Source organism: Cnephaeus nilssonii (assembly GCF_951640355.1).
Source record: "Cnephaeus nilssonii genome assembly, chromosome: 14".
In the NCBI taxonomy this organism is placed as follows: Eukaryota; Metazoa; Chordata; class Mammalia; order Chiroptera; family Vespertilionidae; genus Cnephaeus; species Cnephaeus nilssonii.
Window position 1 is genome coordinate 59,364,955 of NC_137085.1, and position 14,421 is coordinate 59,379,375.

Here is a 14,421-nt window from a genome sequence, read left to right on the forward strand (position 1 = left end):
CTATACTTTCTATTTTGTTGAATGTACTACTGTTCACTTTGCTCTTCTCCTCAAATCAAGGCAGACAATATAGACATAGCCTGAGACTTGTCCCCTGCATTCAGTTGGCCACCAAATCTTCTGATCCTTTTCTTCCCTGTCAGTCCCTAGGGTCTTCATAAGTTCTCATCTGAATAATTGCAGTGATCTGAAAACCAGTAGTCACCTCATCTCCAATCTTACTGCCTCAGAAACATCAGAGTATCCTTCCAAAGTCACAAGTCTAAGCAAGACTGGTTTAAGTCTTTCAGTGACCAGGATTCATAATATAGCTCCTCCCACTATGCAAATTCAGTTCCCCTCACTTGTTCTCATGCATGCCACACTATTGCTTTTTTTTTTTTTTAAGGCTGTTACTTCTTGATCACTCAACAAATAATCTCCCACATCCCCTCCTCCATCCTCTTTTGCCCCCACGTCTGTTTGGAATAAAGAAAGCCTCAGGGAAATCCTGGAATCAATTGTTAAAGGTGGAAGAGGCTCCATTAGCTTGGCTCCCTGAATAACAGCACACAGGAAAGCCATCCCATGACCTATTATTCATTCACCTAATACTGTCTCTTCTGGAAGAGATTTGAGTCATTTTTGTCTATGTCTCTAATTAACTCAACAAAAGAAGTTTCCCCTGTCACAAAAGTTTTCACAAAGAAAACGCATCTAAGTTTATTAGTCTGTTTTTCAGACTGTGACTTTTTAAGAATTCCAGCACTGGATGACTAAAGGTAACCACCATTTTGACTAATAAAGTTAGACTTCAAAAGAGCCTAGGATTTTTGGAGAAATGATTCATAAAATGTGAGATTCAGTAGCAATCACCACACATTAGTTCTTTTGAAAACAATAAATTAAAACACAGGGATTCCAGGTCACTTTAAACTCAGTTCTTGGTCATTTTCAGAGTTCCACAAGTGCAACTCCTCCTTATTTAGGACTGGAAGAGCTGTGAGTGGTATGACTACCAAGGCCCTGAATGTAGAATGTACTCAGTGGGCAGGGAAACCCTGAAAGTGTCTGAGCAGGGAAGTAACATGGTCTACACAGGTCGTGAGGTGTATTTAACTACAGACTCCAGGGATGATTGACTTTGATGAGAAAGAAGTAAGAGAAAGTTAATTTTAAATGTAACAGGAATAAGTTAGATTAGCTAGAGGGATACATTTCCAAGAATTAGTTCTTGCAAATTCTACCTCTAGTTGTTTAGTCCTGGTCAATTCTTAGGAAACCTAATGCAGGAGAAGAAACAAGCTAACCTCTGTTAGCCTGCCTCTTGGTGATTATATCAGTTTTCTGTTGCTGCCATGATTACCACAGATTTAATGGCTTAAAACAATACAAGAGTATTATCTCACTATTTCTGTAGGTCAGATCTCTATCAAGGCCTGGCTAGATTCTCTTCTCAGAGTCTCATTGGGCTAAAAGCCAATTAATGGCCTAAGATACAGTTCGCATCTAGGGCTCAGGTCTTCTTCCCCACCCACTCATTGGCAGAACTCATCTTCTCACATTCCCACATGCCCTACTCCATCTTCAAGCCAACGGCATAGCAATTCAAGTCTTTCTCATTTTACGAATCTCTCTGACTTCCTCTTCTGCTCTCATCTCGTTGAAATTTCTGCTTTTGAGGACACATGTGTTTATATTGGGCTCACCTGGATAACACAGGAAACCCTATCTTGAAGTCAACAACTCGGTAAATGTAATAATATCTGCAAAGGAGAAAAGGGGCCCAAGGTTCTATCTACTACAACGATGCCGAGCATACTGTGTATCTATCAGCAGAGGCCACTTACATATGAATTAAAGAAAATTATCATTGTTTCCAAAAGACTTAGGGCTTAATATGATTTTCATTATTATGGATTATTGCAGACTTTCAAGACAGTATAAATTAATGTGATAAATACCCACATAGTCATTACTGATATTATCAATACCATATAAAGTTATAAAATTAAAAATGTGTAGAAGTTGAAAGTTAAAACAATATAAAGATAATGTGAGGGTAATAAATACCCATTTGTAATGTCTATTACAAATATAAATATCGAAGTACTTCAAGTATGTCAAAAGTGTAGATTTTTTCTTGAGCAGAATGTGCTTTTGTTAATGTGACTGTTTATTGAATGCTTACTATATGCGAGTCACTTCACTAAGTGCATAATATATGCATAATATCAAATGGATAATATATGCATAATATCAAATGGGACAAAATTATGCATATATTATCTCATATTTTCTCAGCAATCCAATAATACTGATATCAGTCCTGGGTGAATTGATTACTCTTTGAATTTATAGGAGTTATTTAATAGTTTGTCCTACACCAGAGGAGGTCTGAGTGGTCCAGTAGTAAAGTGATATAATTAAAAGAAAAGGGTTTTAGAGTCAGACCTGTATTTGAGTCCTGATTTCAACACTTACTAACTTGGCAGATTCCCGAAACCCTTTGTGTCTCCAGTTCCTAATTTGTAAAGTGTGGCTAATAACAGACACCTCCTGGGGCTGGTACAAGATAGTAAGTGTAAAGAACCTGGTATGTGATAAGCTCTAGATTAAAGTTCTCCAATACCTCCCTCCAGAGAAGCTCAAGTGCATCTTGGTTCTAAAGCACTTGATTAACTCAGGAAGTCAATCCTGGGCGCAGGTCAGCTCATATATCAGACATTCTGTCCTAGATATTTAATAGGACATCAGGATCCACCTGATGCTCAGATCGATGGGACTCAGATCTGTGGGACTAGGAATAGATCCCTGTGGGTCACAAACATACAGATGGGTTGCCCAGTGGAATGAGTCTAGGAGCCTGACCACACTGGAGCTGGCCACAAAGATAAGCTATAATTACCGAATTTTGACATGTGCACCAGTCAATTAAGAGGCACCAACTTGGTGGGGGACTTTCTGGCATTTAATCAAGGCTTAGCCACATGTCATATTTTAGTGGCTCTCACATTAATATGTATTTGCGTGCCTTGTTTTTGATGGCTCTAATCAGACTTGAAATGAATCCAAGAAGTTTCTACAACTCAGAGACATTAATTCCTCTGTGCCCCCTCCCTCCAGGCTCTGCCTGAAGCCTTAACTCAGCTATCTTATCTCTGTAGGTATGCGGAGACCAACAGGACGGGCTTGTTTTCCTGAGGGAATTTCCACTGGTTCGAAGAGTGGAATATTACGAAGATTTCCTGTCTGACCTCCTGAATAGTCACAAAACTGAAGACCCGGTACAGTGTCTCTCCTATTTATTCTTAGAAACACAGAAGTTCAATTGCTATGATTGTTGGTTTTAACAAATCTGAAGAGGATTGGATGGTATTTTCTCATATCTGTGAGATGGAGAGGGAAGCAAAGTATAGGGCAGTCGACAGACTGTACGGGGCAACTTTCTGATGTTCTCTGTGTCTGGCAAGCTTCAAACCTCTTCCTCAAGCGTTCAAGTTTGTTTGGGGGGCAGCATGTGGAGGATTCACATGAAAATAACTGATGTTTTGCCAGCCAGTCCAAACATGAAATGGTACTAATTTAAATGAGTGAAGGAAAAAGGAGGTTTATATTTAAAGCCCAAATTGTTTTATGGGTCAATGGAAATTCCACCATCTTCCAATCCTAGCTTCTTTGTGGATATTTTTACTTCAAAGTGTTAGTCATATTTATTTTATGAACGTTTGTTTCTCTGGTGGTGGTTTTGAGGGGAAAAAGTCTAGAAAAATGAGCTCTCAAGTGAAAACAAGTAGTATCATTGACAGGAGAGGTCAAGTTGCAGGTTCCTTTTGCTTGCAAATCAAACTGTGGTTGGTAATTGTACTTTAGGTGAGAATTGGATTGGTGACTGCAGAAGGTTCTAAATGTGGCTCTTCATGGTGATGACCTTGTGCTCAGAAGGACTCACATTGTAATTAGAGGATGCTGTATGCACAAGATAATGGATTTCTTGTCCAATCATAAAATGGTGGATCACAGAAAAGAATGCCTTAGAAAAGCTTCAAAGCCAACATATGCATCTTTATTTCTGCCTCCTCTACTCTGCCTCCTGATAATCCCCCTGAAAGAGTGTTTGTTTGCATATTTGTCTCATAAACTTCTCTTGTAGACATTGAGTAAATTAGCTTTCCAAGCCACTCACAGGCCACTCTTATTGCTTTTGTCATTCGCATCTTCTCTATGATGAACATTCAAATCCTTCTCAGAGCTTGTGCCCCAGTACTAGCAGGAACAGGGGCAAAGGTTCCAAGGGAATTAGAATTAATTTTCATATGGTTTGTGTGTGTACGTGTGTGTGTGTGTGTGTGTGTGTGTGTGTGTGTGTGTGTGTGTTTCTCAGTAAAATCTGACTATGCAGAGCCTACCTTTTAAACTTTGTTGTTTGCTCAAGCTTTTATTTTGTGCGTGTGTGATCTACTCTGGCACACACACACACATTGCCACCTAAATTTTATTCCTCCTTTCCGTGAACAATATTTTGTAGGTGTATTTTTAATTTTGTACCATTTGATATTATGCAAAATCTGAAATATGTTAGCTGATTTTGGATTTGGTTTATTCAAAGTCCTGGAAAGTGCTGCTATGTGGATACTGCATTCACACTTCATAAGCAAGTCTAATTATTACATAATTTATACTGTAAAGGAAATTGAATAGTATGAACTCATTATGAACATAATGGAATTGTTATAGTAGTGTCACTAAAAACAATTTTTGTCACTTGGCAAGCATTGAAAGTGTCATGAACATTATCATAACATGGCATTACATTGATTTACATCATAATGAAAAGGGTGCATGCTGCTGAATTTCCTGATACCTATTGAGCTCATGAGTCAGGGAGTAGGTTGAAGCATTAAACCTGAAAGAGGAATTGCCTACCAACACTGTCAGAACCTGGGTTATATGAGAAAATATGAGGGGGAAAGGAAAAGATCAAAGCTTCCTCCTAAATACCAGAAGCTAATTCAGTCTCATAATACATTTGTGAAATTCTAACAATTTCTGTGTAAAGTGTGTCTTTCTCTCTCTGAGCACTTCATTTGGGCCAGAGGACATAAAACCTTAAAGTGTAACTTTATGTTCTAAATAGACATGAAAAGATGAAATCACCATCATCTCTGTATTTGTCTAAGGTAAAGAATTTAAACATGAGTTGTTACTTGCATTAATAGCCAGAAAAGTGGAAATTCCTTTTGTGCCCCTTATTTGTGAGTTTCTGCTCTACTGGGAGGAGGCTCTTGAGCAGAATGGGAGAATCCTCCAGAGAGCTTCCTGGTATAGGTCACAAACACAACTTGCCAAGCGCAGGTGGGTGAGAGGAAAAATAGTTGAGCAACATAATCTGTTTGTATAATTCTGTCTGCTTTCAAGTAAATCCTCTCTAGTATCCTAAACATTTATGCACTTATTTCACCGCTCCTACTGGACTTAGTAGCATGCTCCTTGAGGTGGGGATTCATGTTGATTCTCACCTCCCAAGCATCTAGTCCTGTCCTTGAAAATAATAAATGCTCAGTTATGTTAAGTGTTTGTTGATGGAAAAAACCCCACTGTGACTATTCTCTATTGCTCTGTTGTTAGTATTTTATGTTGAAAACACTGACTATGCATGAAAAGGTCCTTATAAATGTGAAAATCCTTATAAATGCAAATTATTGTTAAAATAGTATGAATATCTTGTTTTTAATGAGATGAGGAAAGAACATTGGATATTATCTTCATTATATCCTTTTAAGTCAGTGTGTAGGTTTATAGTAAAGAATGTAAATTTGTAATTGTGGAACTAACAAATTTATCCCCAATACATATAACATTTTGAACAGAAGTAACATTAACCGCAGAATACATCTTGCCACATTTCTGAGTAAAACTATTGTTATATTTTTTAAATTTTTCTTATTTATAACCTTTGTTCTTTCAAATAATTTTTGTAAAACAGAACAGCCTAACTTATTTGTGAAACTCTTTCACCTAAACCTTTAATTTGGGAGTGGGGGCTGATTTTTGACCTTTAAGTAACATTTCCTCAACTCCCTCTCAATTAGGGCCTTCTGGCACAATTAACTTTTACATTGCATTCGAGAAACTTTCTAGTTAGCTTCCTCTCGGAGGGCTAATTCCATTCATTCACCACACTGTGAACAGCAATCCAAGTGAGCCATTTGTCTAGGATCCACAGCAGGCAACTAAACTTGGAATCATTGCCTGAAACTCTTCATGTATATGATTTGCATTGTTTACAGAAATAGGATGTTTGTAAAAGGCTGCTATTCATTCTTGGAATAGTCCGGGAACAGATCACAGTTGTTTTTGGTTGTCAGCCAGATACAAAATCAGGATAATAATTAACATGAAATTCATTACAGAATGGGGAGTTTCTTCAGTATGTAATTAGTGCAAACCTCATTTGTCAATAGCTTTGTGGTTCACAAACCGGTTATTTAAGCCACTATTGTACCTTGGTAGAAAAGAGAAGTTATTTAAATATTTATTCCAATTGAGGGCAGAATGGTTCTTTTAATGCCTGGTGTCCTTTGTGGAAGAGAGGTGAGCTTTCAGGCAGGCTCCTCAGAAATGCTTGTCTTTAAAGTTTGCCTGTGAAAAGATAGAGTTTGTTCTCTAGGTCAAGTCAGTAATTTTCTGAAGCTCAACTAAAACAAAACATGCAATTTATTAGGAATGATTCTGCTTTCGATCCATTTTTTTTCTCTCTCAGTTTGGCAGGGGTTGAGGAAGGTTGGTGGCAAGTATTATTTCCATGAACTGAAAAATTAGTTCACCCAACACACATACACTTATGTGAAATGGAATATAACTATTTCCATATGTGTTCAAGGTGTTCACTAACTTCCTCTTCAACCCTGCCAATGGAAAGGAAACATTAGAATTTAATTGATAAGATCTGAAGATAATAATTTAATTAGCTTAATTATACTTCTATGTTGGCTACTACTGTGGAGTATTGAGTGGACATAAATACAAGTAGCGGTGTGTCAAGAACATTTATATTACTAAAGAATGGCCTTCTTGCTCTCTCATTAGCATCTTCTCATCTGAATTCATTCAGCACACTCTTGACAGAATTACAAAAAAGTGTGATCTACTTTTCTTCCTAAGTGTTTGTGGCATAAAGAGAAGAGGGAATTAACACTTAATTGCAGAATCACACTTGCTCAAAGCTGCTTATAGCTTCATAAAGCCTCATTGATTAGTGACCACTGTATTTTTATTAATTGACTAGAGGTCTGGTACATGGATTTGTGCACCAGTGGGGTCCCTTGGCCTGGCCTGCGCCCTCTCACAATTCAGGACCCCTCAGGGGATGTCAGAGAGCCAGTTTTGGCCCAATCCTCTCAGGCCAGGCCGAGGGACACCACCTGCTGCAGGGACCCCACTCACTCTGCAGACACCAGGGAGGGACCGTGGGAGGTTGGCTCCAGGGCATGTTCGGCCCCATCTCGTCCAGTCCTGCTGGCCACCTTCTAATTAATTTCCTTTCAATGTGCACAAATCTGTGCACTGTGTCACTAGTTATATATAAAAATGGGTGGGGAAAATAGGTTCCAACTTAGTAACAATGATTACTTAATGGACTGGTGGAGAAGAAGGGAAATTGGATTGGGGAGATGGACATAGTACACTTTAACCATATCTATAATATATATGATTAAATGTTAATATGTGCTTACATAGCTACTTGGTTACAGGAAAATTTATTATTTACTGAACTTTTTATGATTGAAATATTCTTAAATACATGCAAAATAAATGCTATTTTTATTAGCAATGGTTGAATTGGCACAAAGTGACAAAGTCAATGCCCAAGTTTTAATATATACACTATATGCATTTTTGCCTCACAGTATAATTAAGGAGTAGTCAAACGTATGACAACAGAACACATGATCATGGGGCCTCCTATCAGTTCATGAACTGCGACTCCAGTAAATAATGTCAGGATGATGAATCTCAGTCTTTAAGGAGAGGGACTACTTTTTTACACTTGACCTTTGGAATTTACGGAGAAAACCATTATCCTTTAAGGGGGGAAACATTTTTTTTTCTTTATCAAGTTCTAATTTCCTTACAGCTTATACAGTTCCTATCTGTTGTTTATGAGATGTCCACTATTTGCTAGAATTCTGTCATTTATTCCAAATAACAAATAGATATCAAGATTAATTATTTAAAAGACACTGGAAGTAATAAAATGTGAAACATTAAAAATTCCAGCACTCATGCAAACATCTTTAAGGTCAAACAACCTCTCAGAACATATAATTCTGTTTAAAAAAATTTAACATCAGTTAGAAATATTTGAAAAACACATGAATTTAAGGACTCTTTCTGAGCATATTTCAGGTTTCACACTGTTAGGTCCTGCCCAAAAAGAACGTTGTCAGTAATGGTGAAATTTCAATACCAAATAAATTCTTCCTAGGCATGAACTCCGACTTTGTTCCTTTAAGTTACCATTTACATTCCTGAGATAGTCTCCACTTATAGTGATCCTAAAGTAAACTAGCATACTTAGGAATGAATGTCAAATATCTTTAGCAAAAGTTATAAATGTGAGGAGCGGACTATTTGCTGCTTAACTTTCAAACTTTCCTAATAAGCATAAACTAACTCTACAGACTGATTTAAGATTCATGCACGTTTCTCTCTGCATGATCCTTGGATAAAAAGTCCAAAAGGTAAAAAGAAAAAAAAATTACACCTCAGAAAATCACTTGGGGTACCAGAGAATAACTTACTGCTTCCTTATACTAAATATCCTTAATATAAAGAACTAATTCATCTATTCAAATTATGTTTTATGTTAAAACCAATTTTTTGTTTCTGAAGTTAGGTCTTCCTTCCTATAGTAGACTCACTTTCCCTTCCAATTCTCCACAAACATCAATTGGCTTCCCATTCATTCTATCTGGACCTGTACTAACATAATATTCCTAAAGCTCCACTTGGCCCTTCATTCAATGAGTATGTGTATGTCAAAGCCAACTAGGTGTTTCTGTAAGATCATGTTCCTCAACACAGTTTACTGTCAAAACCCCTTAATCTGGCCCCTCCTTAACTCTAACCTTGTTTCTGACATCCAGTTAGACCTTCTTCCCTCCAGCCTGCTGAGACCACACTTTGTTCCCATTTGAAATTATCAGGTCACAGGGCCTGGCCTTCTCTGCCTGGCAGGTCTTTCTTTTCTCTAAGCCTCCCTTTATTAACCCAACTCAAGACCCACCTGCTCCAGAAAGCTGCCCTCAGGCTGGTCCTCAGAGTGAGCTTGTCTCTTTGAGCAGTCACAGGCTTTGCTCATGGAAGCAGCCACTGCCCTGCCTTTCCATGCTGCTCACAGGACCCACCACAGATGTGGAGAGTCCATGACTAGGCTCTTAATCTACAGGGATGACAAGCCAGGAGTGGAATATTAGAGAAAGTATGGGAAAAGAAGTGGGAAATTGTGAGATCTCAGAGGGTGGAATGGTGAAGGGAGGATAGGCAAGTAAGGGTGTGGATAGAGCTGCAGTGTGGTATAGACAGTCAAAAAATTCAGAATAAGAGTTAATTCTGGGATCCTGTTCCAAGAATGCTTTGCATTTCTTGTGGCATCACTCCTACTTTGTATCTTTATTTATCTTTTCCTACATATTGTAGACCATCTGCAATAGATATTTTAAACAAAAACTATGTTTTATGATAACATGAACAACCGTAGTAACAAGAATAGCAACTCTCACGTATTGTCTATCTCTTCCGTAACAGGTGCTGCTAAGGTACTTTGCATACATATCTCGTTAATCCTAACAAATGAAGAAATAAAAAAGAAAAGTAATTTTCCCAAGGTCACAAAAATGATCTTTTACTTAAATGATTAAAATGATATACATTTCAAGAATACTGAGTCATCTCAGCAACAATTTACTGAGCACCTACTATATTCAACACACTAGTCCAGCTTAAAGATGAGTTAAGCAGTCCTTGCTCTCTAGGAGTTTAGAATATTAACATTTTAATTCTCACTGTCAAAATGTGTGTGTGTGTGTGTGTGTGTGTGTGTGTGTGTGTGTGTGTGTGTGTGTGTCTGTTTTAATGTAAGCTCACAATGGTAATGGCAGAGTATTTAGATTGTAAGTTTCATTTTTGGATAGCTCATTCTTTAATAGGAAAGTCTTCAAACATAGCACTTGATTTATTTTGTTGTGTTTTTTTTTTATAAGATTGAACTCGATTACATATGAAGCAGGTTCAAAGGAGCTGCTAAATACATTTCAGGTGGACCTTATTTTAGTTTGCAATTAGACTCCCACATGAGTTATTGCTTTGTACACTCCATTGAGCTTTAATGGAGTTAAGTGTGGGTATATGTGTGGTCACTAGTTTGAAAGTATAATTTAGTAGATTGGTTTGAAAGTATGATCAGTTGCCCCTGTAGGTAAGTGTCCCAAGTTTCTATGGAGATGATTGATTTTCATGTATTACATGTACCCCAAAGTATAAATGAGTGAGTGTGTGGAGCATATATGTAGAAAGCTAAGTTAAATAAGTTGCTACAAACTATGGTGTTCTGTGATGAACTCCAATTTGGTATAATTCTCAAGGAAGTAAATTGGCATCAGCTTTTCAAGTACTCTGCCTTCTTGGCAACTCAAAATGTATGGCAATGATGGGAATATGGCTGTGAGGTTATGCCGTTTAGTATTAATTCCACTGTATGTGACTGAAACCTTCCCAAATAATGACATAAACAGAGACCATTGTTTCTCTCCTATGTGAAAGCCATGTTCTAGAGATAGAAATTTCAGGGCCAGTATGACCAAAGGTGCCCGGGACTAAAGCTCATTCTCATTTTCTCCTAAATCATTCTAGCCTTTGATTCCCATTCTCAAGGGCACCTTGTGATCCAAAATAGCTACCAGAACTCCAGCCATTACAACCCATATTTTAGGCAGTGGGATGGAGGAAGGGACAAGCAATAAGGGAGTAATGGAGAAGAAGGCATGCATCAGTTGGCTCATAAAGACTGTCCCAGAAGCTGTCACTCAGTATCTCTTTTAAGAGTTTATTGGCAAGACCTTAGTTACAGAGCATGGCTAGGTTCAGGGGTATCTGGGCCATGCAGTTTTTACCCTGGGCAGCTACTTACCTAGTTTAAGAGAGAAAGCGGAATACATTTTGGAGTGAGTAGCTAACAGTCTCTCCCATAGTGATAACAATAATTGCCCTAAATCCCCAAAATGTGTATGCTGAATACAAAATTAATTTCCCAGTGGTTTTAAGATTTTTTTTTTGAGGAGGGTAAAGAAAATGTTCTAGAAATAGATAGTGGTGATGGTTGCACAATATACTATGAAACATTGAAGTATACACTATAAAAGGGTGAATTTTATGGTATATGAATTGCATTTCAATTAAAAAAACTCTGTAGTCTATGAAGTGTCCATCTAAGAGGAGAGGACAAAGATGCAAAAATCTTTATTCCCACTAATGTAAGGAGGGTAGCTCAAAAGAGAGAGTGAAGGTTATCACAACATATTTCAGTGGTTCTCTTTTATATGAAGAGAACTGCCCCAGCACCAGTACCTCTGATGTGAGGCGAATGAAGGAGAACTGGTTGAACTGTGGAGCAGCTGGTGGTGATGGTGATGGTGATGGCATTGAGCACAACAGCAGCAAACGTTTATCATCTACCAGAAACTGGCTAAATTTGTTGCATTGATGATAATGATAATGGCAAACACTTCAGATAATATCAAGAAAATTTTATGAGAAAACTGAGGCACAGATTAGTTAACTAACTTGTCAAGCTTACACCCTTTGTAAGTAGTGGAGCCTGTTTTTGAATCCAACAGTCTGGCTCCAAGTCCATACTCCTACCTGCTACACTAACAGGCTTTCTCTTGCTATCAAAAGTGATCATCTGGTTTGGAAGAAAAAGTCATCTTTAATGGATTTTGTGTTTTTTATCCTATATAATAAAAGGCTAATATACAAATTGTCCCCTCAGGAGTTCAACCGGGAGTTCAGTCGCTCACTATGATGTGTGCTGACCATCAGGGGGCGTGCGGAACATGGCAGGGGACCAGTGGTGGCAGTAGGGCACTGAGGGAGTGAGGGAAGGAGGAAGCGGGGAGACAAGAGGCAGGGAACCTGATCGGCCCTGATCGCCGGCCAGGCCTAGGGACTCTACCCATGCAAGAATTTCGTGCACCGGGCCTCTAGTAATATGTAAAATTAAGTGTGATTATAATTATTCATGTGATTTTATGGAGTAGGACTGGATTTCTTCTGTTCCAGGACTGCCTCTGTCATTCATACATGCTTTTATAGACTAATTGAAAACATGTCAGTTATCAAGACACAAGTGTGTGTGCGCGCACACACACACACACACACACACACACACACACACACAGCTGAAGAAGGTGACCAGCTTTATTAAGCTCACTTTTATTTAGATATTTAAAGCACATATTTCCTTTATGTAACCTAATGGGATACAATAAGACAAATTTCTTTTCACTTTTCCCTCCCAGATGATCCCATATGGTCCTGGTAAGCATATGGCTTGCTTTGAGAGGGGTAGCATCTTTTTGAAAAACTGTATTGAAGTTATTTTCAGTTTTTGACCATTTAGGAGTATAGATATTTATTGTACTCTTATTATTAAACAATACACATGGATCTAAAGAGTTTATTTTTCAAGGCAATTAAAAGCTCAGGCAGAAATATTCTCTTTCAAACTGTGTGCACATGAAGCTCTGCTGTACATAATCAGCATATGTGATATGTGCAACATACATTAAACGTGATATGTGCAACATACATTAAAGCTTGGCCACATTTACATAGGATTTGTCTGAGTTTCCTCTTTAGACAGGTTCTGACTTATACCCATGAAAATAGAATGTTTTGTGTATTTATGGCATATCTGATTCTATGCCATAATTTTACCTACTCTGTGACTATATTACGATAAATATTGGGGCAAAAGTTCTCCAAATCTCTTAATTGCAAGACCAAAATTCACACAGAGGAACATGTGGTCTCAAAAGAGATATAGAGAAGGCTGATTTTAATGGGAAAATAGTAAGAATCTACTTGGCTTCTTAAAGCTTCTTAAAGTTTAATGAATATCTATTATCTCCAAAGACATAGAACTCTTATTATACAGTTTAAAAAGTATTTTTTAAATTTTTATTTCATAATTTATAATTTTGCCCACTCAAACATAGATATGGTCGATATAAATGTCACAGTCACACACTTAGGTGACTTTTAAGTGACTTTGGTTCCTTTTTGTAATTGAATATATTTTTGCTTTATATCGCCCCATCTCATTTATCCTGGTGCAGGAAGTTACTTTAGTTCCTTCCAGGTAAATTTAATCCATTAGTTATTTGGGTTTATGATTATTTATTGTATGTGCTCCTCACTGCCCTCTGCCCGCGCCCCCCCCCCCCCATTCTCTGGGAAGCATATGTAAATGCCACCACAGTGAAGAGGGGAAAGGTGTGTAATTTTAATCTGGCCTCTCACTCAGGGTGTTACCAGGGCTCTGGATCCTTGTTATTACCCACCTGCCAAGTAGCAGCCTCTTCCATCAGATTCCTGCTGGGAATCTGCCCCAGCATTTTCAGTGATGAACATTCTGGCAGACAGGCCATCGTTTTTCTCTTCCTTTGGTAATTCCAGAGTTCTGCTACTCTCAAGCCAAGGGAAACCAGAGCTGAGGGAATAGACATGTGAGTTTGGAGTCTCTTTCATGCTAGATTTGTATGCCATGCCACCAGGATACCATAAAGGACTTATCTCTGAAGCTTGATTTCCCCTTCTACTAAGACAAAGTAGACAATGTCTTTTCTTCTCTAAGATCCCAAAACATGAAACTTAAGTAGAGGTACATGCTTCCTTTTTTCCAAGCAAGACTCTTTCTGGTGGGTGAGAAGGGCATGCAGTTTCTAGACATGTCCATCTTGAATTCTCTCCATACTCTACCTCCTCAGTTTCTGTGAGGTCATCTATTGTGGAGGTAGTTAGGAGAAGTGTGCATGAGAAAAAATGGTGTGCTATCAAATCATGTCTACTATTAAATAATTGATTTTTTTAACCTTCCTCCGCATTACTGAATTATCAACTTCTTTGCACTCTGGCCTGGTCTGATAATCTCTCACTTGTGGTTAGTGGTGACAACCCCATATCTTGTGGAACAAATGAAAAAAATCAGTTACTATCTCCAACAATTATTCCACCAAACTAATTTATAACTACATTCAGTAAATTATACAAAAATGAATAATCCAGGCTTTATTTACAGATTGGGTGAACTTGGGCATAATTTCATTGTTGCAGTTTTGAAGATTCATGTACTGCTAAACTTTTTATTATTTTGAATCT

At 37.9% G+C, this 14,421-nt stretch overlaps 1 protein-coding gene across 3 annotated transcripts in view; it reads left to right on the forward strand.

Moving 5' to 3' along the window:
* ADAMTSL1 (ADAMTS like 1) overlaps positions 1–14,421 on the forward strand; it is an 879,784-nt gene that overhangs the window by 232,297 nt on the left and 633,066 nt on the right. For all 3 annotated transcript variants that reach the window (XM_079789992.1, XM_079789993.1, XM_079789994.1), the window contains exon 2: positions 3,147–3,266. In XM_079789992.1, the coding sequence (XP_079646118.1) occupies positions 3,147–3,266 (120 nt within the window). The remainder of the gene's footprint in view (positions 1–3,146; positions 3,267–14,421) is intronic.